The sequence below is a fragment of the Trichechus manatus genome, unplaced genomic scaffold (genome assembly GCF_000243295.1).
Source record: "Trichechus manatus latirostris isolate Lorelei unplaced genomic scaffold, TriManLat1.0 scaffold00038, whole genome shotgun sequence".
Taxonomy (NCBI): domain Eukaryota; kingdom Metazoa; phylum Chordata; class Mammalia; order Sirenia; family Trichechidae; genus Trichechus; species Trichechus manatus.
The window spans coordinates 9,077,584-9,103,821 of NW_004443974.1; the positions used below are offsets into that span (position 1 = coordinate 9,077,584).

The following is a 26,238-nucleotide window of genomic DNA, read 5'->3' on the forward strand; positions in this document are numbered from 1 at the left end:
TATACATTATATACATTTATACACACACACATACACCATTTGGCAAGCTGATTTTTTCTTCCACTATACTGTAGACATTTCTCTACATCATTAAAAATCTGCCTTCTCCTTAATACTATAGTATTCCATTGCATGGGGAACCATAACCCATTTAACTAGCCCCCCTATTACACTTCCGAGCTGTTTCCAATTTTTTTTTTCCTCTGGCTATTATAAATTCTGAGAGGCATATCTTTGAATATACATCTTGCAGACCTGTCTTTTTTTAGTATAAATTCCTAGACATATGAATTGCTAAATCTAACCTGTTACCATTGAGTCAAACGTCAAGTCGATTTCAACTCACAGTGACCCTACAGGACAAAGCAGAACTGCCCCATAGGGTTTCCAAGGCTATATGGTAATCTTTACGAAAGCAAACTGCCACTTCTTTCTCCTATGGAGTAACCCCTCGGTTAGCAGCTGAGTGCTTAGGCCTGCATATTTTCAGTTTTGACAGATATTGTTAGATTACATTTATAAGAGTTCCCATTTTCCCACATCCTCATCAGCATTGACAATCATTCTTTAATGTAAAAGTTATAAACTTGAATATCTACATAAGACTGTCAGGAAGCATACACAGATGAAGGAGGTCACATGAGTCTGTGACAAACTGGAGAGTACATGCTCGTCTAAAGAGGGCAGCCACCAGGACCATAGTCTCATGGGACAACTAGGTCAACTGGCATAACTTCGTCCATAAAGATAATGTTCTACATCCTACTTTGGTGAGTAGCGTCTGGAGTCTTAAAAGCTTGCAAGTGGCCATCTGAGATACAACTATTGGTCTCCTCCCGTCTGGAGTAGAGGGGAGTGAAGGAAACCAAAGATTCAAGAAAGAAATTAGTCCAGAGTGCTAATGGTCCACACAACCTCAGCCTCCACTACCCTGACCCCAGAAGAACTAGATGGTGCCCAGCTGCCACTACTGATCGTTCTGATCAGGGACACAATATAAGATCCCTGATAGAATGGGAGAAAAATGTGGAAACAAAACTCAAATTCCTAAAAAAGGCCACAGACTCACTGGACTGATAGAGACTAGAGGAATCCCCAACACTATCGACCTAAGATACACTTTTAACTTGGAACTGAAGCCCCATCCAGAGGTCACCTTTCAGTCAAATAATGGATTGGCCTATAAAATAAACAATAACACCCATGAGGAATGCGCTCCTTTAAACAGTCAACTATAGGAGACCAAACGGTCAACATTTACACAAAACCAAAGATGAGAAGGCAAGAAGGGGCGGGGAAACTGTATGGATGGAATCAAGGCAGGTGGAGTGGAAATGGTGAGGATGCTGACACATTGCGAGGATTGTAACCAATGTCACGGAACATTTTGTGTATGAACTGTTGAAGGAGAATCTAACTTGCTGTGTAAACTTCCATCTAAAACACAATAAAACATTCAAAAATAAATAAGTAAATAAAGAAGGAGCCACTACTCTGTTCTAGCCAATAGATACCATGTAGAAATCCAGACCCAGCATTGTCAGATTTTTCAATTCATCAAGAAAGCTGAAATTCCAAATTTTTATGAAACTCTTGCAGGTTTTAAATGTTGACAACTAATATACTTTTATTTAGACATTCTGTAAGTCAAAATATATCTATAGGCCAAACTACTTTTAGCACATAGGATTTTGTACAAATAGGTGAAAAAGATATAATGCTGTATTTTCACTTTGAATCTTATTATTTATGCAGTTTATCTTTTCTTATGCTTACAGCACAGCATGTACTCATCACTCAATTTTGCTTGACAGTGACTGTCAGCTCCCTTCAAAGAGAAGAGAGAAGCTTATTTTTTCTTTCAAATTCAGATCCACAACAAATATTGGAGCAAAAAAAAAGATATATAACTTTAGGTAGAGGGGCTAAAGAGTGGTATCTTTCTTAGATGACTGAAGCATGCCTAGACAAGGTATACGAGGATTCATTTGGGGAATGAGCTGCTATACTCTCTTAGAACTCCACGTTTTTAGAGAAAACACTAATTTTCAAAACTATGCATAACTTTGAAGAAGGTGGTGTTAATGTAGGGTTTTCTTCCACTACTTGATAAATTTGCCTTTCATAGGAAATTTTCTCTTTGGTGAGACATCAAAAAAGGAAGAGATGGTTTTGCCATTTGTAATGTTAATATATATTGATGGCTCTGTAACTGTTCCTTGGACTCACGCAGACATGGCTGTGGCAGCACGCTTGTCTATTTTCCCATTCTTGCCTACTCTGTAATATTCTTTGAACTCAGGCAGACGTGGCTGTGGCAGCATGCTTGTCCATTTTCCCATTCTTGCCTACTCTGTAATATTCTTTGGACTTGGACAGACATGGCTCTAGCAGCATGCTTGTCCATTTTCTCACTTTTGTCTGTTCTGAGATATTTCCTTGGATTCGGGCAGACATTCTAGCTCTGGCAGCATGTTTGTCCACTTCCCGCTTCTGCCCTTTTTGAATATATGCCGAATAAAACTTTCTTTTTGCTTTAAAAAAAAAGAAAAGAAAAAGGGAAGAAAACCAGCCCCACATATCCCCTTGTTATCATATACTGAATTTAAACGAACATTTCTGGCTTTACACACATTTTATGTATATAAATAAAACAAGGGTTTATAAGAATTTTTCTCTGCTCCTCAAAATGTTACTGCAATAATGCCCCCAGAGCAAGAACAAGTGCAGCAATGTATCTGACCTCAAAATTTCTTCTCATTCCTTCTTGTTGTTATTGTTAGGTGTCACTGAGTTGGTTCCAACTCATAGCAACCCTATATACAACATAACAAAACACTGCCAGTCCTGCACCACCCTTACAATCGTTGCTATGTTTGAGTCCATTGTTGTAGCCACTGTGACAATCCATCTCGTTGAGGATCTTCCTCATTTAAATGACCATCTACTTTACCAAGTATGATGTCCTAATGGGACTGGTCCCTACTGATAACATGTCCAAAGGACATGAGACTAAGTCTCACCATTCTCACTTTTAAGGAGCATTCTGTTTGTACTTCTTCTAAGACAGATTTGTTTGTTCTTCTGGCAGTCCACGCGATATTTTCAATATTCTTCGCCAACACCATTAATTCAAAGGCATCAATTCTTCTACGGTCTTCCTTATCCATTGTCCACTTTTCACATGCATATGAGACAACTGAAAATATCATGGCTTGGGTCAGGGGTACCTTAGTCCCCAGAGTGACATCTTTGGTTTTCAACACTTCAAAGAGGTCTTTTGCAAAAGATTTTTCCAATGGAATACATCCTTTGATTCCTTCTTAGTCACCCATTATAAATCTCCAGACCTAGATGTTCAAGCATTCCCTGAACCCACCAGAGATTGTGGCAGAGATCCATGACTATCCCAGGATCCAGTAACTACCTTTGAATGTAACTATCTTTACATCAATTGTAAACAAGTGTTAAACTCTTGGCTCCACAGGCAGTACCTACCAGGTCAGTATAAACTCTGAAATAATGGCAGAGGTCAAGGTGATGAGGGCTCAATCTAAACTCTGGATCTTGTCCCACCCCAACCCTATTTAAAAGAATCCTTATCAAAAGGGAACTACCCAGCAAAAGGCCACTGTACACAAGAGACTTGATCTTGCAGATTTGGCTAAAGCTTTGGAAGCAGGCTCTTGGAACTGTTGAGAAGGCAAAATACCTAAATCACTAGCAGGAAGTTATGGAGGAAAGGAGACAGAAAGGAAAAAAAAAGGAGGATTTGTGAATTTATCTTCATTTGCTTTAAGAAAGAACCTGTGTGACAAATAGCGGAATAATCCTCAGCCTGAGTCAGAGAAGAAATCTCTCTGGGAACCTGTTAGTATGGTGAATTACTCCATTTCATATTCAAAATCATCCTAATTTATGCAAAAGAAGAGTTCTAATGACACTCTGAAAATAGCTTTTATTCTTTTGTATACAAAAAGCCCTATTATTTATGTTTAAAATCATTACACTGCTTTAAACTCTTCCATTAGCATTTGAGACTTGTCACAGGTCAAGAGGGCTAGAGACAGGATAGAACATTAGTCAAAACAGGCTCTAACGTCTCAGACACTTCTCTACTATGTACTTTGGAGTAAGTTATTTAACCTCTCCAGGCCTCAGAGTTCTCATCTGCAAAATGGGGATAGTAATTATCTTTGTTAAGGGTTTTATGAGTGCTTAATAAGAAAATGCATAATGTACTTAGTGCATAAGACATATCAGCTATCATTATTATTATGCGGTAAAAGCCAAATACCATCAAGTTCTGTGTCTGCCTTCCTGACTAAACCAGAGTCCCCTGAGGGTAGAACTGTGTCTTAGCTTGGCACATACATCAAAAGGGAGAAAGGGGGAGGAAAGAAAAGAACAATAACTGTGTTAAATAACTAGGTATTACAAATTTTTTTAAAAAGTATATAATTTTAAATAACCCTTTTCACCCTACTGAATCCATACCTAGTACCTGGCACATAAAGAATACCCAAAATGGTAATTTCCTTTTCTTCCCTGATCACTAATATTCAGCCTTAAGTTCATCCTCTGAAGATCACACTTGGACTTAAATAAACTGCTTTCTGAGGCCAAAAATTACAAGATACAATTTGACAACTAGGAATGGACCCATTCAGACGTGGGACCGAATACTGGGATTTTAGATAGGACCTATATAGGCATTTTAGCTGGGATGTACATTTCTCTTTTGCAGCTTGAAATCACAAAAAGTCTCCTTGGGATCGCAAGATACTTGACAGCTGACTATAAAGCTAGAGCAAACTAGTGTTATCAGGAAGTCTTAATCTGAAACTGTTTTATATCTTTCCTATTTATCGGACCATCACCTGTGCATCCCTACTTTGTAGGCATCTACCAGCACTGTTAGCAAGAGAGCCCTATGGTAAGGACAGGGATTAATTTAACTTTCAAGTCTCTTTTAAAATGCTCATTTATCTAGGTCCTTGAACAGCAGAATATATTTTATTTTTTAAGGTCTGAGTCAGCAAGAACCCTAAATATGTCATGTTTTTAAAATGGTAATGGTCAGGTTTTAAGTTGTACAAAATTTTTTCCTCAGCATGCTTTCTCTAAGACCTTGCTATTGACCAAAGAGAAAGTGCATACTCTGAGTATTTGTTTTAAATAAGCAGAGGTTAACTTCTTTGGTCTCCTTAGAGGTTCAATAAATGGGTTGGCAGATGATCATTTGGAAGGTTACCTGCTGCTGAATGGGAGAAAGAAACTAAACAACCTAACAGTCAACCAGATGGTAAAGAACAGTCTTGGCCAAAGTAGTCAGCAGTATATGAGTTCTGTTCCTCTAACTGAACTGTTTACTTGAAGCAGTAACTTACACTTGCTAATATCTGAAATGATTTCTCTTTGTGTCACTAAGAAACACAGGCTAGTTTAACTGAATAAAGTACAGTTACAACAGCCCATGAATTCAGAAAGACTACGATTTTCAACATTATACTACATAGCCGAGAACAGCATACACTTAATAGCGTTTACCATTTGCCAAGCATTGTTCCAAACACTTTACACATATTAGTTCTTTTAATCCTCACAACAGCCCTATAAAGTAAGAATAAATTTTTACCGTCCCCATTTTACAGATGAGAAAATCTAGGCACTTAAAGAGAAATTAAATAACCAAGATCCCAGGGCTAGTAAATACTGAAGCCAAGATGAACCCCAATCGTAAGCCAAAATCTGTGCTCTTAATTCAGAAAAGTTCTGACTTGTATAAAAGCTAAAGCACTCATCTGAAATGCAGATGAAAAATTTATACACAAAGATGTTCACTGTAGCACTACGTATGATGAAGAAAAAACTGGAAACCATCTAAATACCCAACAATAAATAAATCATGGTAAAGCTATCCAGCTATAATGAAATAGCATGCTTTCATTAAAAATATTCATGAAAAATGTTTCATGACTTGGGACAATGATCCCAATGTAATGCTGAGTAGGAAAAATAGTAAGATTGCATACATATTATGATTCCTAATTATGTTTAAAAAAATGAGCTCAGACACAAACTGAATGGATATATTCTCATCCTCAAATGAGAAACAATGGTTATTTCTAGGTGATGGGATTATGGGTGTTCATATTTTTCTTTTCAGTGTTTTCCACATTTCCCACAACGAGCATGCATTATTCTACTATCAGTTTAAACAAAGGCATTTTTTTTCTTTTACTCAAACTGCACCAAGATCCTCAACCAGTTGATAAAAACTGCTAAAAAGCTTTTAATCTGTTTAAATAGTTACTTACCTTGAGTTAATAATACACTTTGTTCATCAGACACCACACTGAATACATACTGAAAAGAGTATCCATCTTCAACTTTGGAAACTGAATTAAAATATGACTATTTTCAATTGTGGTCAAGATTTACTCTCCATTTAACTATTCGTAAGATTATTTTACAAACAGAGACATGAATCTAACTATAGATATGCCAAAATTCAGAAACGGTTTTGCTGAAATAGATAAAAAAGGAATAAAAATTTGACTGGCAAGGAAGAACAGCTGTTGCTAATCCAACTCTTTACCCTTTGACCCTCTATCTGGCCAATAACTGGACAGTATCAATTGTTTTCCTGTATTATGTGCTGTTTACAATCCCTGTGAGGCATGAAAGGAATTCATAATTTAGCCTAGAAAGCTGACAGCTTTTATTGGGGAGCCCCTTGTCTATGGGACAGAAATCAGATCAAGTAGCTGTCCTGAAGCCACAGGTCCATTTGTTTTATAGCCTAATTGGTCCCCAAACATAAATCAATTATTTCTCCTGTTTTAAGCAACAATGACTTCTATTCTCTAACTTCCCTTGTATCAAGTTGGTTCTTGTTCTCTGGAGTTTTACAACTACATGGTAAACACGATGGCTGAGGAAAAAACTTGGGGAGTAAGGGAGACTGGGGTCATTTGGAAACAGAAGCACAGAAAGGTTATGCTGTTTTGAACTTCTCTTGACCTTTGACTGCCCTTGTCCTTAGCTTATGCTAATAGAATGGGTACAGGGAGGCTTCTTGTAGAAATGAACTTAGCCTGAACCTGTGCCATAACATTGGACTGTAGGAAGCACAGGAATTATAGCAAGGCAGCCAGAGTGTGAACAGCTGTCCATATTCTAGGCATGGCTGCCCATCTGCTCTATCACAGAAAAATTTAAAAAGACCATTTGAATTGGACGGGTCAATCTTTCCTCAACTAGTTCCAATACATTCCACCTGTTGTCCCAACCTGTTGTCCACAATCATTGCCAAGCACAAGGGAAATTAGCGACAACAGTATTTCCTATTCCAAAACAAACAACTGTGAGCAGGCTTTCCCTAACAGGAACTTGGGGCAGGGGGAACAACACTGGGACCTTCAAATTCCAAATATGTAACACAGAGAAATTCCTTACTGTTCTCAATCTAATGTGCAAAAGTCATGTGGTATTAACACAGGAGATATTCCTTCCCAGTCAGAAGCCACACAATTTGCAGTATCAATACCTATAACTAAACACAACACACATAAGCCATTTCAATCTTGAGGCTTCCTATCACTTGGTAGGGCTAAGTATACTCATTTGAATTTCTATATTGGTGCTGACTGAGATGATAACATTTTATATACACCCATTTACTACTGTAAGAATTGGATCCTCTGTATTTCTTCGGAGAAAGAATAAAAACACTATTAACTTCACAAAGATAATATAGAAGTTACTGAGAATACTCCCCACATACACTATGTTCAATTTCTTAAAAGAAAAATGATTTTGTAAAGGTGACTCCCAATCTGTACTGATATATAAAATCATGATTCAATATCTGTTTATTTTCAATGGAATGGAGAGGTCTATAAATCACCACATCTAGCTAGGGAGTCTATGCAGAAATGTTAAATGAGCTAGGATTATTTGACCCAGGAAGAAGAATAGTTCAGTTATAATCTTTATGAGACTATCAAGGGCCTTTCTCAGAAGATGGGCATGAACTATTCTCAACTGCTACTAAGTACAGAAAAGGAGAATAAGTTTGCGTACTAAGTACCAAATTAGCGGTAGTAAAAATGTCTTTTCAAATAATTCCAGACAAGCAAATATCTTCCACTGGACTATTAATCCGTGAAGGCAGGAGCTAAGTTGTTATTTATGTATCCCTGGTGCCTAGAACTGGGCCTGGAGCAGACAGAATACTCAGTGTTTAACAAATTGAATTTTCAACTATCTGGCATGTTTTATGTGTAGTTCTGTCAGAAAGACTACAGGGCATAACTCAATGTCCTTCCTAGTGCTCAAAAATGATTCTTAGAAAGGACTCAAGAAAATAACTCACTTTACCTTTTCCTCCTCCTAAGTAAAAGTTATTCATAAGATAAGGACAGAGAAAAAATAGTATATTCATTCATATGTTACTGGCACAACGGGCTAGGAGGCAGGGGAAGCTGGGGCTATACTACCTAACACAAAACTGCTAAAAAGTCAGTTTTAACAACTTCTAAAAAGTCAGATTCATTTCCCCCATGTTTGATAAGCATTGTGAAACTTGTTTTGTCTCTCAACTAGTAAGCAGTAGTTGAACAAACATGGATGTTTATACTACATAAGGTGTGTGGGGAAAATGTAAGACATGTGAGAAGGTCCATGCCCTCAGAGAGCTGAAATTAGCCAGGACGGTGGGAAGATGAGCTTTAACACTTACTTCAGCACCAGACTGGTGGCATATAAACAGCCAGCCCCATGACCCTAAAATGTACTAGAATCAGAGAAATAGCCCTAGACCATTTCATGGATTCTCGACTGCGTTATTTGACCTTTTGGCATAACAGCAAAATAAAATCTACATACACTGAGCATTCCCATGTATACATGTTCTATTTCTAACAATTATAACCTTGTCCCAGAAAGGTACATGCCACATTCTGGTAGTATCAGAAACATAAATGATTATCTATGGTCAAGACTTACATAGTCCTGAAAAGCACCATTTAATTAGATCTTGAAATGGTGACCCTCATACCAGGACCTTAAGAACATAAACGAAAGTGCTTTACAAATTAAACTGTGGTACAAAGACGACCAATTATAAGTTTCTAAATCAAGCATAATCCTTCTTTGCAACAAAATTATGTTTAAAACTAGTCAACATTTTAGGAAAATGGTTGAGAATATATGGCTGTATGTGTGCATGAATGAAAATACAAGTTTTTTGTTGTTGCTGATTTTGGAGGAGGATGAAAACAGAACAAGAAGATGGATATTAAACCAAAATTTTCAGCAAACTGACTTTCCATTAAATGGACAGATTCTGGCCATCGAATAATATAAGAAGGAGAAAAGGAAAGCATAGCTAAAAAAAATAAAACACACTTCCCATAATTATAAATTAAAGTGAAATAAAATCTGAGAGTCAAAAGAATAAGGCTTATCAATAACACGTCATGCATTTAAAAGTTTACACATCCTTTTCTTACCAATGAACATCAGGGAAAACTCAGAACTTACTAGTGCCTGGGTCAAGCTCTGCCAGCTCATCCTGACAAAATCCTAAAAAGAAAACAATAGGGAGAAAAGATTACGGTTTGTGAATTACTCCAGGCTTACTCCAAATATGAAAAAAGAAGTATAATTTAGCAGAAATAAAATCCATTCTCAGGAATCAAATTCAGGTTTGAATCCTAGCTCAACATTAACTACTGTGTATGCCTCTCTGAGCCTCCATTTTATCATCTTAATACAAAAATGGAGATAATAATTCCACTTACCATAGAGTTGAAATCAACATTAAATTAGATGCCTATATAAAATGTTTAGTATAGTTCTTGGCACACAATAGAAGCTCAGTAAGCAATAGCACAAATTAAGTAAAATTAATAGCATACCAATGTTAGTTAAAATAAAATTTCACAGAAAAATTACAATTCATGTGTAGCCATTGTTGTATGCCATCCGGTCAATTCTGATTCGTACCCATTGCCGTCGAGTGGATTCCGGCTCATAGCAACCCTACAGGACAGAGTAGAACTGCCCTATAGGGTTTCAAAAGCTGTAAATCTTTATGGAAGCAGACTGCCACATCTTTGTCCCGTTGGAGCAGTTGGTGAGTTCAAACCTCCAACCTTTCGGTTAGCAGCTGAATGCTTAACCATTGCACCATCAGGGCTCCTACAATTCATTTAATATCTATCATGTTCTACTTAGTGTTATTAGTTATTTTCCAGTAGAAAGCAAATATATGAAATATTAACTTACAAAAATTATCAGATAAAGTAATTTTATTTACTTTCACAGATGCTGAAGAGTTCTACCTACACACACAACAGAAGCAGTTCTTCCATTAATAAGTATGCTATTCAGGTTGGAATAAATACTCTCAAAGCACCTTTCAGACTCAAAAAAGTCTGAGCTACATCTGTCTCATTAGTATGTACCTTCCACACTGGGGAGAAAAATCAAGCACAGAGAATGACAAACACACAGTAGGTGTTCTATATATAACTGATAAAAGTTTTTTTCCTCCTCCCCCTGCAACAACAGTCTCCTTTCTCCTATTTGCCTTCTGCTCATTTTCAGTTTAAATATTTCCTCTGAAAAGTTTTCCCTTGCCTCCCTTACTCCTGACTCACACACAAGTCAAAGCCCCCGGTTAAAATGATCTCTAACACCTTGTACTTCTCCTTTACAGCACTCATCAACAAGGAATTACTTGTTCAGTGTATGCCTCTACTATTAGACTGCTCTATGGAGCAGGGACCTGACCTATCTTGTTCACAACTGTATCCTAGTACCTCTCACAAGCCTAGCATTCAATAAACATCAACTACAATATCTCGACGGTAAATTTAAAAATACCGGAGCCACCAACGTTCATTGCGGCACTATTTACAGTAGCCAAAAGGTGGAAACAATTAAATGCCCATCAAGACGAATGGATAAACATGTGGTCCATACAGACAATGGAATACTACTCAGCCAGTAGAAGAAATGAAGTCTTGATACATGCTACAATATAGATGGAGCTGGAAGACATTATGCTGAGGGGAATAAGTCAATCACAAAAGGACAAACATTGTATAACCACACGTATATAAAAACACAAGAAAAGGCAAGCGTATAAAGAACAAGTTTATTAGTGATTACAAGGGGCGAAGGGGAAGAGGGGATTAACTGTGATGGAAACAGTGCATTGATTAAGGGTAGGGTTGCACAGCCAATTACTGTAATTGCTGTTAATAAGTTGTACACCTGGAAAAAGCTGAATAGGCAAAAATTGTGTGATATATTTATAGTGACAACAACAAAAAAAAGAGTAGCTGCTGAGGCTGCTTATGTACAACCAAAAATCTAATGGGATTTGGTCCCCTGGTTTGGAGGTTTAGGGTAATGGTTTCATGGGACATCATAGTTAACTGGCCTAATAACTTGTTTAGTGCTTCTCTTCTACCTCCTAGTTTGCTGCGTAGTACCTGGGGTCTTAGAAGGTTGCAAGTGGTCATCCAAGGCACAACAATTAGTCTCTATTCACCTGGAGCAACAGAGGAAGAAGGAGAGTCAGGAATAGGGGGAGGAAATGGAATGTGTGGCTAATTGCCTCCATAAACAACTGCCTTCTTTGCCATAAGACCAGATTCCAGCTACCATTACTGAACATTTTGATGAAATATTCTATAGAAGAATTCTGATCAAAAGGGGGAAAATGCAGAACAGAAGCTCATGCTGCCAGACTTCATGTAGCCATAAAGGCTGGATGAACCCCTGAATATACTGCCCTGAGATAGTCTTAAAACTTTAAATCAAAAATATCCCCTGAAGTCTTCTTAAAACTGAAGAGTAGTTTAGCTTAACTAGTAAAAAATGTCTGCCTTCAGCATTATGCTCTTTTAAGAACTATCTATATGGGATCAAACTGACAATAGCAACTCAAAAGATTAGATAGGGATCTTAACAGGTAATCAATTTATGTTAATGGGGGCAACAACTCAGAAAAGGAGAGTGAGAATATTTACACAACTCAAAGAATGTAATCAATGTCACTAAATGGTACATGTAAAAACTGTTGAATTGGTGTATGTTTTGCTGTGTATATTCTCAACAACAACAAAATAAAGTTAAAAATATATATATCAGTAGTTGCCAGGGGTTCAGGAAGAAGGAAAGGATGAAAAGACGGAGCACAGGACATTTTTAGGGCAGTGAAAATTATTCTGTATGACACTGTAATGGTGGATACATGACATCAAACATTTGTCAAAACCTATAGTGCTGTACAATGCACAGAGTGAACCCTAACTGGTGCAAATGATTTGCATTCAACCACTAACTTAAAGGTTGGCAGTTCAAACTCACCCAGTGGTGCCATGAAAGAAAGGTCTGGCAATCTGCTTCTGTAAAGATTATAGCAAAGAAAACCCTGTGGAGAAATTCTATTTTGTAACACAAAAGGTCCCCATGAGTCAGAACCTACTCAATGGTGTTTTGTTGTTGTTGTTTTAGTTAATAATAACATATCAGTATTGGTTCATCAATCATAGTAAATGTACCACAAGAATGCAAGAGAAATTGTGTGCAGGGGAGAAAGGGGGTATATGAGAATTCTCTGTACTTTCTGCAGTTTTTCCATAAACCTAAAACTGCTTTCAAAAATAAAGTCTACTAAATAAATATTTATATATATATATATATAGAAGCAAACCTAGGACCAGAGGGGTATAGGAGCATTTTCTTTTATCAGAGCTGGGCACCCAGAAGCCAGATTAGCAACTGGCAGTCATGCAGGAGAAGAAGGATTCAAGTCACAGGTACACTATTTAAATACCGCAACTTTTAAGAGTCCTTTGTAATCCTGGGCTATTCTGGCCACACCATTCACCAAACATGTCACATCCCTTCTTGCCTTCTTGGGTTCGTCCTCCTCCAGTTGGTTAGAAACTTCATCCTTCAAGAACCAGCTCAAATATCACCACCACTATGAACCATGGTAAACAAAAGAGGCCCCTCCTGCATTCACCAAAGGATAAAGGAATGATTTAAATATCTACCTCCTCCACTAGGAAGTGAGCTCTTCAAGGGTAGGGACCATGCCTTATCCATCTGCAAAGCTGCTTCTATGCCCAGAGCACTTCCTGGCAGATTACAGAAGGTGCTCAAACACAAGACGAACTAAACAGAAAACACATCCCTGCCTCTAGGTCACAGTCTAGAAGAAAGTCACAGAATCAGAAAATCTAAGTCTAGACTGGAAAGTGTGGAAGGTCTCAATGAGGGGATTGGATCTGGAAAACAAACGTTTGGCAGCCACTGAAAGTGACTGAGATGCCTAAGAAGGCTCATCTCGGAGCTACTTTTCAGCCTTTTTCCATAAAGGCAATGCGAATCAGAAAAGCCGTGGAGAAATACCAGGCAATGAGGAAATAATTCACCATTACACATATGTGAGCTACTACTGACTAATGGCAACTAACTACGCCCATGAGCGGCGCAAACAGTTTCCACTTGACTACTAACCTAAAGGTGTGTGGTTCAAACCTACCCAATAGTGCTGCAGAAGAAGGCCTGCCAATCTGCTTCCATAAAGAGTACAGACAAGAAAATCCTATGCAGCGGTTCTACTCTGTAACACATGAGGTTGCCATGAGTCAAAATCTACTCAAAAGCAACAGATTCGGTTTTTGATTTTTCTAACTAAACCCTAAGGTCCATCCATTCTAGTGTGTCTGTGGCAGAAACAGTAGATTATAGGAAGGTAACTATTGTGCCATTCATGACATTATCCTCCAAACACCTAGAATGGAACCCTGACATCACAAACATCACTTTAGTCACATGCTTTGATTCTGGAACCTTTTTATATTTTCAGCCTGTAAACTGTTTGGTGTCGTAATTCCAGACGTTTGCTACCCAGTGAGGAAAGAAGGACTTTATATCTCCCCTAAAACAAATTCCTCCAAGGGTCACAAACAGCCCTGATAATGGAATTCAGTAATTATGTCTAAATTCCCTCCCCTGAGACCACTGGCTAATAATGTTGTCTCTGACTTTACACAGATCATCACTAGTGCAGGAGACCTAGAGGAGATACCGAGAATAATATTAATCCTATCTACAAACCACATGCCTCCTGATCACAAGTCAATGGAATAGCCAGATCTAACTGGTAAAACGATCCTAGCTAGAATAATCCAAACAATTGCTAAAAGTAACCTCAAGCCCGTCTCCAATTAGATTTCTTCTGTTTAGATTCAACATAAAGGCAAAGGATATCAGAGTTGTTCAGTAAAAAATAGACTCCTAGGCCCCATAAATACACAAAAGCAAAAAAAAAACTCATAGCCATCTAATCGAGTCTAACCCACAGTAACCCTATAGGACAGAGTACAACTGCCCCATAGGGTTTCCAAGGCTGAAATCTTTACAGAAGCAGACTGCCACATCTTTATCCCATGGAGTGGCTGGTGGGTTCGAACTGCCGACCTTCAGGTTAATGGCTGAGCGCTTAACCACTGCGCCACCAAGGCTCATACCCCCAAAAGCATCTGCCTCACAGAATATAATACATTAAATAGAGTAGGAATTATTCTGAGAAATCCAGGGTCTTTGCCTAGTGACTCAAATTGCTTTCAAAAGGGACTGATGGACAAGAAACAGATTGGTTCCTGTGTTTGAGATTTGATGAATATACGTAAATCACCTACCACATGGCAAATTATCAATAAATGGCTATAAATCTGAGAATACTCTTAATACAAGAGGAAGTTGCAGGTGACAAGCTTTTCTCCAATAGGCATTTGGCAAAAAGAAAAAGATCAGTGACTCTTCGATCTGTAACTGACTACAATAACAGATTAAGGAGTCACCGGTCTTTTTCTTTTTGACTATATAATTTTATATTTACCATGAAAGGATCTTAAATAAGCTTTTGAGTATTCGTTTTTTCCAAATGTGAACAAAGGCTTAAGGGTAATATAAGTCAATAAATTCAGGCCTGAAACACTAGCTGCACATAATCTATAATGTGTCTTTTACAAAAGCAAGTAAATGTTACTCTAGGAATGTTTTAATTTGACTGTAGAAAAGCAACATGGTGCAACAAAGACCTGGATCCTGGTCAGGATTCTGCTAGTCAGTCTATTTTGAAGCCTCAGAAGCCCACAGGCAAAATTCATTTCATATCATATCTTTCTCCAAGCCAGAAATCTTATGTATCCTTCATAATCTGCCTGCTGCTTCAGCTTTATCTCTTGCTTTTCACCACATCTCACCCAACAGTGTACACTCCATTCACACTGAACTACACTGCAGCTTCCTGAATTCAATATACTTTTTAGCCTCCATTTCTTTGCACATGCTGTTTTCTCCACCTGAACCCACCCTTCCTCACTATCTGTCATCATTAAGATTGTGTGCCAACTTGGCTTGGCCATGATCCTCAGTGGTTTGGCAGTTATGATGTAGTCTGGCAGTCGTATGATGATGTGATCATTTCCGTGATGAGATCTAATATAATGTGATCACCCCCATGATGAGATCTGCTATGAGCAGCCAATCAGTTGAAAGGCGGTTTCCTTGGGGGTGTGGCCTGCATTGAACATAAGTGGACTCTGGCAAAGCTCGCCAGCTTTTGCTTGCTCTGGATCCCACAGCTGGCTCCTGTTCATCTGACCTCTGGTTCTTAGGACTTCAGCTAGCAGCTTGCCTGCAGTCTTGCCAGCTGCTCTTGGGATTCGTAGATTTTCATGGCCTGTGAGCAAGAGCCCTGCTGTATGACCTGCTGATGAGTTCGCCAGCCCCTGTAGCTACGTAAATCAGGAGAAACCTTCAGCCTGATCTATGAGTTTGGGACATTTCAGCCTCTAGAACTGTGTGAGCCATTTGCTTGATATAAATTTCTTTATATAGATATTTATATGCTTTACTGGTTTTGCTTCTCTAGAGAACCCAGCCTAAGACACTATCCTGGCATTAGGATTAAAGTCAGGTCTCCTCTAATCCTTTCCCTTTCCTCTCCCACATACATTCAAGTCTAGTTTAGGCACTATAAACACAGTGGCTGGATCTATTAGCTTTTCAGGGACCTTTGAAGAGAGAAAGGGGAAAACAAAACTGGCTTCAAAAAAAAAACCCCACAAATATGAAATTAAAATGTTTTAATCAAATACGAGATAAAACATTATTTCACCACCCAGTCAACTGCAATTCAAATTTTATACAGTTTTAAATGTGAGATGTAAATACACATTGACTTCATATGTGAAATGGAGCTTCTAGAAGAAAGAATCTAAAAAGGTCTTGGAACTGCTCTGGTTAGTGAGCTACCCCTCCTCTGAGCTCCCACACGTCCCTCTGCTCCCCATTCACATCATGATCAAGGCCACAGACAGTGAATTCAGGTTCCCGGGATATTTATTTTCCAGGCTCCCCAACAAAGGCTGATAACACTCATTCACTGGTCCTTTCTGGACCAACCAGCTCTGGTCATCTGAATCAGTTTCCCACCATCCTGTCTTCCCTGATCATGACTGGACCACCAATGAAACTTTGTGTCAGATCTGACCTTAGCCCCAACCATATCCCCAATCTCAGGCCTGAAGCGCGTCCCAAAAAAAGCTGCTCAGTAAATGTTTGAGAAGCTGCTTTCACTACCCAAAAAACAATAATAGTAAACCACCATGTCACCATAATTAATTTCTTGCCAAAAGAGCAAGTTCTAAGAGAAAATAACAGTTTTACTATTTTTGGCTTTTAAAGTCTATAACACTGCTGTCCAATAGAAATTTCTATAATGATGGAAATGTTCTATATGTACGCTGTCCAATACAGTAGCCATTATTACATGTGGCTATTGAGTACTTACAATGTGGCTAGTGTGACTGAGTAACTAAATTTTTTTTTTAATAGTATTTTATTATGTTTTCGGTGAAAGTTTAAACAGCAAATTAGGTTCTCATTTGACAATTTCTACACAAATTGTTCAGTGACATTAGTTAACACTTTTCAAAATGTGTCAACATTCTCTCTAAATGTGTTCTGGTTGTTCTGTTTCCAGTACCCTAGTTTCCCTGCCCCCCCTATCTTCTCATCTTTGCTTTAGAGTAATTGTTGACCTTTTGGTCTCATATAGATGGTTTTTTAATTGAACACCACACTCACGGGTAATATCTTTTGTTTTGTGTGCCAATCTGTTATTTTGCTAAACATGACCTCAGGGGATCGTTTTGGTTCAAGGTTTAGAGAGTATCTCAGGGTGACAGTCTCAGGGAGTCCTCTAGTTTCAACTGGTAAAGTCTGAATTTTTTAAGAATTTGAGTTTTGTTCTGCATTTTTTCTCCCCTTCTATCAGAGTCCATCTATTGTGGCCCTGATCAGAACGGTCAGTTGTGGTAGCCAGGCACCATCTAGTTCTTCTGGTCTCGGGGCAGATAAGGATGTGGCTTATGTAGGCTATTAGCCCCGTTTAAGACTAGTTTCTTCTCTGAAACATTGGTTTCCTTCTTTCCCTTTGCTCCTGACGAGTAGAGACCAACAGTTGTTAACTTAGATGGCTTCTCGCAAGCTTTTAAGACCCCAAACGCTACTCACCTCACTAGGATGCAGAACATGAACTTTGTGAACTATATTACGCCAGTTGACAGAGTTGTCCCATGAAATTAAGGTCCTAAACCTTCAAACCCAGAAAACCAATCTCGCAAGGTGTTTGGTTATGTCTGAGAAGTATCTGCACCTACGTCCTGAGGAACTGAATTTTTATCTTTATTTAATTGTAATTAATTTAAGTAGCCATACAAGGCTAGTGCTTAAGAGTTTAGCTGCTAACCAAAAACCCAGCAGTTCGAATCTACCAGCTGCTCCTGGAAACCCCATGGGGCAGTTCTACTCTGTCCTATAGGGTCGCTATGAGTTGGAATTCACTTGACGGCAACAGGACTGGAATGGAATACAAGGCTAGTGGCTATTCTATTGGACAATAAAGAACTAGAAGTTTTTCTTCCTTCTAAATTTGTTACGCCACATGTTTTGAATTCTGCTGCAGATTTAAAGAAAATAAAACATGGAAATACCTAAGCTGGTGTTATTTACTATCCAATTTATTTCCATTAGCCTGCAAATACAAACAGTCACTTGTTCCTTCAAATGTTATTAAGTACCTGCCTGGAAGATACAGCTATAAATAAGACTGACACTACTGGCAAGGAACGAGTACTCTAGATGGCCACAGACAGACAAAAATTAACAGTAGAAAGTGAATGATGGTTAGATAGATGGAGACAGATGGACAAAATGCAACTGGGAGGTCATATAAAGTAGTAAGTAAAAGCATAAATTTTAATATCAGAATAGGTTTGTGTTAGTTTAGGAAGTGACTTCATCTCGCTGAGCCAATTTCCTCATCTATAGATTGTTTTGAGCATTCTGTGAGATGATGCACTTAGGTCAGTGCCTGGTTGGGTAGTCGTGATCAATATTAGCGAGAGAGCAGAAGCAGCAACCATGGGGCCAGGGACATTCACCAGGCAAACAGGGCTATCTGAGAAAGAAACATATGCAGAGGAAGCAGAATGTGAAAGGCATGAACATAGAGAAGAAACAGAATGTCACCTCGTAACTTGAATTGGTTGGAGTCGAGTCACAGCAGGGCCATATCATCAAGGGCTTTAAATACCATACATAAGGAGTTGTTTGGCTTTTATCCTATAGGCAATAGTCACTGAGAAAAGGAAATATAAGTATACAATTTATATTGGTCAATACCAGCCCAACTCTATTTCAACACAGTGGCTCTGAAATTTCGACCAGGAAGCTAAAAGCACAAGCAGTTTAAAAATTAAAAAAAAAAAAAAAAAGAGTTCTTTGGAGATAGCCAACATATAAATAAATGCCAAATCATCCACAGCCCCTCAAATTCTAGGCACCCTTCCCATGTTTCAGGACCCTCTCCCGACTCCACCTTCTAGGCTCCTCTTGATACAATGAATGGCTTAGGTAGAGGCTGAGAAAGAAGGTAGCTTTCTTTTTTTTTTTTTCTAACAAACATCAGCTAGCCAGATCATAGCCTGCCAGGTTTGCAGCCTGCAAGCTGGCTCCAGACCCAAGCAAAATACAGGAGCACTTTTCTTTGGACTGGCTGAGGATTAAATTCACATCTGCCTCTAGCCTTTCTACCCAGTAAGGGAGGTGCCACATGGGCCATTAGTTTTTGTTTCTCCCAGGCAACCTGAAAAACCATACTTCAGGAATAACAGAAAATGCTTTTAAATGTAGGGACATAGGACTGCAAGTCACACAGCAAAAGCAGGCTGGCAGAGCTTCAAGTCATATTTCCCTTACTTCACCTACAAAGATCAAGGTCACATTTTAAAAACTGCAACAAAAATAATGTTCTTTTCCTAATGTCATTCTCTTAACGTGAAATTTCAGGGGCAAAAATGGGGGCGGGGTAGAGAAGCCAAGGATTCTTATTTATATAACTTCTTATGCCCACATATTTGCTCAGCTTAAACGCAGTTTACAAGAAGTGTCTGTATTTCTATGGAAACATTAATAACTTCCATCTGATCAACCTGCATCACCTGTCATACAGTTTTTCAGGCTTCTAGCTTTGTAATTACAGCCTTGAACCAGACTGAACCATAATCCAAGATTATGACATTTCAATTTTAAAACAGTAAAAAAATAAAAACAGTACACAGCTTCAAGGCTGTGACTACAGAATCAGAAGGTGAAAACAGTTAAAGAAGGTAATTCGGTTTGATGAGCCAGAGGTCATTAGTGTTTCTAAGGAAATTATAGTACAGGCATTTCTCAGAAAAATGCAGGCACTGATGAGCCTCTGACATTTTTTATTTGCAATTTCTGGTTCTCTTTTGAAGGAACAAAAGAGGTTGTTGATAATTCTTCATTCAGCTTGGAGGTTAAAAAAATTTCAAAATGCACACATATAAGAAAATATACAAAATAATCTATCAGTTGCCATTTATTGAATTCTTACTATACGCCAGGCATTAGCTTGGAGCTTACATGAATTTAACTGAATCCTCACAACAATCTTATAAAGTAGCTACTATTATCCCCATTTTATAGGTTTAAAGAGATTATTATATTCTATTACATGGAAAGAGTCACAAAAGTCAAAACGAGAGAACTTCTATTCATAGCAGTTTAGCTAATAAAGCCTTGCCTTTGCATGGTGCATGCTTTGCAACAGTCAAAGAGAAGAGAATTTGTTGTTATTTCAAAGAACAAGCCCTGACAACACAGTAGGACCTCAGAGTCCAAAAGGAAACATCATACTTTAGTTGAACCCATTTACAAGCTTCTTCTTGAATAATCCAAGATGCCCATGGCAGAAGTAGCTAGAGCAACTTCATCCAGATCAAACCAAAGTATAAAACTTTAGATTTGCTCACTGTCATTTCAAAGACTAACTGGAGAAGAGACATACAGACTAAGGACTTTGCTTGAACCTGGTCAGAGAGATTTGAGGTTATTCCAGAAAGCACCCCATACCATCCTCAACAGATGGTTTGTTGGAATAATAGAAGCCAGCTCTGCTCGGAAAATTAGTGAGGAGCAGATGCAACCAAAGAGATGCCCCACAAGTGGCAGTGTATTTTTTCCTTATTCTCTGAAAACCTCCACATAAAAATGGAACAACATAAAAGCATCAAGGGCCTTGGAGACATTTGTCCCTTTGGATCAATTCTGGAAATCTATCCCTAAGAAATGGGTCAGCAATAAATAGTACAAAAGTGAAAACCACCTATTTAACCGAGTATCTTGTAAAGACTGTAAATATTTACCAAGAGTTTATAAAAACACAGGCAAGTGTCATACGAAAAAAACATGATGTAAAATTGAACTCTCAGAATGTACTCAGCTATATTTCAGTACATATATACAGGAAAAAGCACATTGTGGTCTATTTTCCCTCCGTTCTACTTTTCTGATTGAAAATACATTGTTTTTATAAACAGAAACACATACTTCAAAAAAAAAATCCTAAGAACAAAATGATTTGGCTGTACTTTCTAAATTCGACCACTTCAACTAAAGGGGGGAAAAAAACCTACCACACATTCTCTAAATTACTTTTAAATTACTATCTTATTAGAAACACAATTCTGGACACTATAATCTTTCTGACATACTAGTTAGTCATTAACGCCTAAAGCTCAGTACCACTGCCCATCTTCCAGCTTCAAAAATCCATTGTGTGGCAACAAAGAGATACAACATCTTAAACTTTTCACCCCAAGATCTTTTGAATCTGAAGCAAAGCTAGTTAATCATACCTATAAAATAATCTCAAAATAAAATATTAAAAACTATTCAAACCTGGTGAGTCAAGATAGAAGAGCAACAACCAGCATGTTTATAGTATTACACAAATGCAAAGATATTCCACAAACAGAATTAAGGAAAAAAATCATCTGCTTTTTCTTAGATTTTAAACTTTCCTGTATTTTAAAAAATTAAATCCAACAAATATTTATCTAGTGTGTTCCATATATAAGGCACTGTGCTAGATTACATAAGGGTTACAAAGATGAATAAAGCCGCCTGCTCCCAGAGTCTTACAATCTAATAAGGAAAACAGAAAACTGGATATAGGGAATTATGACATATGCTCTACTAGAGACACTGCAACAGTGGACAAACAGCACTTATATCTTCCAAGGAGGAAATGGAAGATTTGATGGCAAAAGTAGCAGTTTAATCAGGTTAGTCAGGAAGGAGAGAGAGAATGTAAACACAGATAGATTGCCAATAATACTCAGTACCATACCTTTCCTTTGCATGTCCTTACCCACTGTTCATATACTAACAGATGAAGATTATACAGGTCTATCTCACATGGTCTTTCCTAAATGAAGTCAAGGACAAGAAAGGCCTATCCCACTGCCCACATACTACCCACTCATCCTAGGTTGGGTGGTCTCATCCACACACACGGCTTCACCTACACTTCACAACTGATGATCCCCAAGCTCTCAATTCCAGATGAGACTGATCTCCTGAACTATGTACCCATCTGTCCAAAATGCCTACTGTAAATATCTACTGGGATACTCCACAAACCAGTTGCCCTCGAATTAATTCCAACTCATGGCAGCGACCCTATGTGTGTCACAGTAGGGTTTCCAACAGCTGATTTTTTAGAAGTAGATCACCCAGGCCTTTCTTCCAAGGAGTCTCTGGGTGGTCTCAAACTTCCAACCTTTCAGTTAGCAGCCAAGCACATTAACCATCTGTACCACCCAGGGACTTGGTAGCATATCCCAAAGGCTCCATCAAATTCAACACGTCAAATTGAACCTATTATTTTTCTCTTTGAAACCTGCTTCTCCTGTGTTCCCCAAACTCAGGTTTCTGGTACCATCAACTCCCATGCCCCAAGCCACAGAATACCAAGGATTCCTCCTAGACTCCCACTTTACCACTCTCTCCCTGACTCTCCACCTCAATCAATCTAATGAGTCACCAGGGAGTTTTATTCTCTCTCAAATCTCCACAGACCTAGTTCAAGCCCTCGAAATCATCCTAGAGTCCTAGACTATTATAAAGTTCTCCCTGACACTTTCTCTCACTTCTGGAATGTAGATTTTCTAACCCACTCAAATATCCCACTGGCTCCCCCTTTTCAACTCTTTAGCATGACATTCATGGCACTAAATTACAGAAATAAAGAAATCCAACATTTGAAAAGAAGCCCTTCAGCTACTTTTTGCAGCCTTATTTCTCTAATACACCCTGTAGCTTAAAAAGGGTAATAAATTCCTATTTCCAGACTCAAACTCTTTATACAGAAATAAAAATATCTATACCAACTTTGATGTTGAAGCAATATCCTAATATTGAGACACCAATAAAGTGATATACTAGGGAGGCAAGACACTTGAACACTAGCCTTGCTCTGGTACTAAGCTATGTGTATAATGCTGAGTGATCTACCCACTCAGTGCCTCCATTTTCTCTTCAGTAAAAGAAGGTTTGGCCAATTTTCTTAAGATCCCTTTCAGCTCTAAAGTCTATGGGTCTATCAAAATTTGCAGTTGTGCATACTAGATGGGGGGAAAATCATACAGTGTTATACCTGAGGGGTTGTCAAGATTCTTAGATTAAAAAAAAAAAAAAAATTGAAGGAAATTTATAAATCATCCCTAATCTCTCCATCTCACCCTACCCCCCATTTTACAGAAGAGAGAAATCAGGTAAAGGGAATAACATTTATAGCATCTTTCTGCAACTTAAACACTAACCATGGTCCCAAAGGCTTCATCATTTTACTGACTAAAAATGGAAACAACAGTATTTATACTTCATAGGGCTGCTGTGAGGATTAAGTGAAATATTAAATATAAAGCACTTATAACAGTACCTGGCACATAGTAAATGTTCAATAAGCCATTATTATCACAATTGGCAAAGTCATTCTGATCTTCATCCTCCAACACACAAATATAATTGTACTTGGGAAAGAGACTTCTTAATTTAAAAATGTAAACCACTATGCAGCAGCTCTAGGGAAACTTTTCTACTCTGAGAACACATAGGGAATAGGATCTTTTATTAAGTCATCACTCAGTCCTATTATTGAGATGTTGGTTTCTTGATGAGGCTGCAGATTCACGTGAAAACTGACCTCTAGGTCAACCACTGAGATCACGAGAGCAATGAAATAAATGACTGGGGCAGGCTTAAGAGCTACAGATACTAGCCTATCCTGCCCTGGATCCACCAAAATCACAACTCTATTTGTATAATAACATGCTTCTTTATAGTTTTTGGTACCCATTAAAAATTCTACCAGCTGAGAGGGAAGATTCTCTTCTAGTATTATCATGGCCATCCCTGGCATTTACTGCTACAGATGCATTCTTCTCTACATCTCAAAACTAAATGAAATGCTGACAGCGTTCAGGCTCCCAGAGTAAGAGATCATAATTTGATATACTGCTATTCTGATCTGACTTTAGTTATCCTCCCTATGAATATGCCTCACATTCCTGAAAAAGGTCAAATGACCCTTAGGATCCTTTTCTACCTGAAGCTGATGCTGAGATTCCAAGAGTGTGAGCCCTGGAGTCAGACAAACCTGGCTTGAATCCCATCCTTGCCATTTACCGGCTGTGTACCTGGGCCATGTCACTTAACTGCTCTCAGTTCTTGTAACTGCAAAATGACAATAATAATTTTATTCTCCCTGTAAGACTGCTGCACATAAAGCATTTAGGACACAGTGAGCACACAATAAATTTCAGTTTAAGAAAAAAAAAGGCAAACCATTAAATTACCAAATGTTCACAACAACAAAAAGACAAACAGCCCAATCATAAAATGGGCAAAGGACCTGAATAGACCTTTCACCAAACGGGACATTCAAATGGCCATCAAACACATGAAAAGATGCTCAATGTCATGAGTCATCAGAGAGATGCAAATCAAAAAAGAGATACCATTTCACTCCCACTAGGATGGCTAAGAAAAAAAAAAAAACAAGAAAATAACAAATACTGGCAAGAATGTGGGGAAATTGGAACCCTTGTAAATTGCTGATAGAAATGCAGAACAGTACAGCTGTTGTGGAAAACAGTGGCGGTTCCTCAAAAAAAAACTAAAATAGAACTACCATAAAGCCAAATCAAACCCACTGGCATTGAGTCAATTTAGGGTTTACAAGGCTGTAAATCTTTACAAAACTACCGGCCACATCTTTCTCCGGTGGAGCGGCTGGTGGGTTCGAACTGCCCACCTTTCGGTTAGCAGCCCAGCGCTTAACAACTACAGCACCAGGGCTCCTTTTAGAACTACCATATGACCCAGCAATTCCACTCCTATGTATATACCCAAAAGACTTGAAAGTAGAGATTCAAACAGATACTTGTACACCAATGTTCACTGCAGCACTATTCGCATATTCCAAAAGATAGAAAAAAACTAAACGTACATCAGCGAATGAATGAATAAACAAAATGTTGTACATACATAAAATGGAACTACTAAACCAGTAAGAGAAATGAAATCTCGATACACGCTACAATATGGATGGAGCTTAAAGACATTATGCTAAGTGAAATAAGTCAATCACAAAAGGACAAATATTGAATGACCTCATATAAAAAGACAAGAACATGCAAATGTATAGAGATCAAAGTTTATTACTGGTTACCAGGGGTGGGAGGGCAGGGGGAAGAGGGAGTTATTGCTCATGGAGTACTGACTACTGGTTTACAGTGATGCGAAACACTGATTAAGGGTAGGGTTGCACACCGTATTAATGTAATTGCTGTCAATAAGTTTTACACCTGCAGAAAGGTGAACTGACAAAAGTTGTGTGATAGACATATTTACAAGGACAAAAAAAAAAAAAAGAGAGAAGCTTCTTAGGCTGCTCGTGGGATTTGGTTTCTTGGTTTAGAGGTTTAGGATCATGGTTTCAAGAGGCATCCTAATTAATTAGCCTAATAACATGTTTAGTGCTTCTGTTCTACCTCCTAGTTCCTTGCGCAGTACTTGGGGTCTTAGAAGGTTGCAAGTGGCCATCCAAGGCACAACAACTGGTCTCTATTCACCTGGAGCAACAGAGGAAGAAGAAGAGTCAGGAATAGGAGGAGGAAATGGAATACGTGGGTAATTACCTCCATGAACAACTGCCTTCTTTGCCTTGAGACCAGAAGAACTGGATGGTGCCCAGCTACCATTACCGAACATTTTGATCAAAGACTCTATAGGAGAATCCTGAACAAAAAGGAGAAAATGCAGACCAGAATTTCAATTCTCATGCAATCCACCCTTTCTGGAGCCACTGAGTCTGGATGAATGCCCGAAACTACTGCCCTGAGATAAATCTTTAAACCTTAAACCAAAAATATCCTCTGAAGTCTTCTTAAAACCAAACAGGAGTTTAGCTTAACTAGTAAAGAATGTCTGCCTTAAGCATTATGCTCTTTTAAGATCTATCTATATGAGATCAAACTGACAATAGCAACTCAAAAGATTTTATAGAAATCTTAGGGGCAGTGAGTTTATGTTAATGGGGGAGGAACAACCCAGAAAAGGAGGGAGAGAATGGTTGTACAACTTTAAGAATGTAATCAATGTCACTAAAATGCACACGTGGAAATCTGAAATCGGTGCATATGTAGAAATCTGAAATTGGTGCATATTTTTGCTCTGTATATTCTCCAAGAAAAAAAAAAA

The 26,238-nt window shown here is 38.3% G+C and overlaps 1 protein-coding gene across 5 annotated transcripts in view; it reads right to left on the bottom strand.

Annotated features, from left to right (window-relative positions):
- Positions 1-26,238, bottom strand: part of NR6A1 (nuclear receptor subfamily 6 group A member 1) — a 247,673-nt gene that overhangs the window by 202,633 nt on the left and 18,802 nt on the right. For all 5 annotated transcript variants that reach the window (XM_012555380.1, XM_004375655.2, XM_012555377.1 and 2 more), the window contains exon 2: positions 9,550-9,591. In XM_012555380.1, coding sequence (XP_012410834.1) covers positions 9,550-9,591 — 42 coding nt within the window. The remainder of the gene's footprint in view (positions 1-9,549; positions 9,592-26,238) is intronic.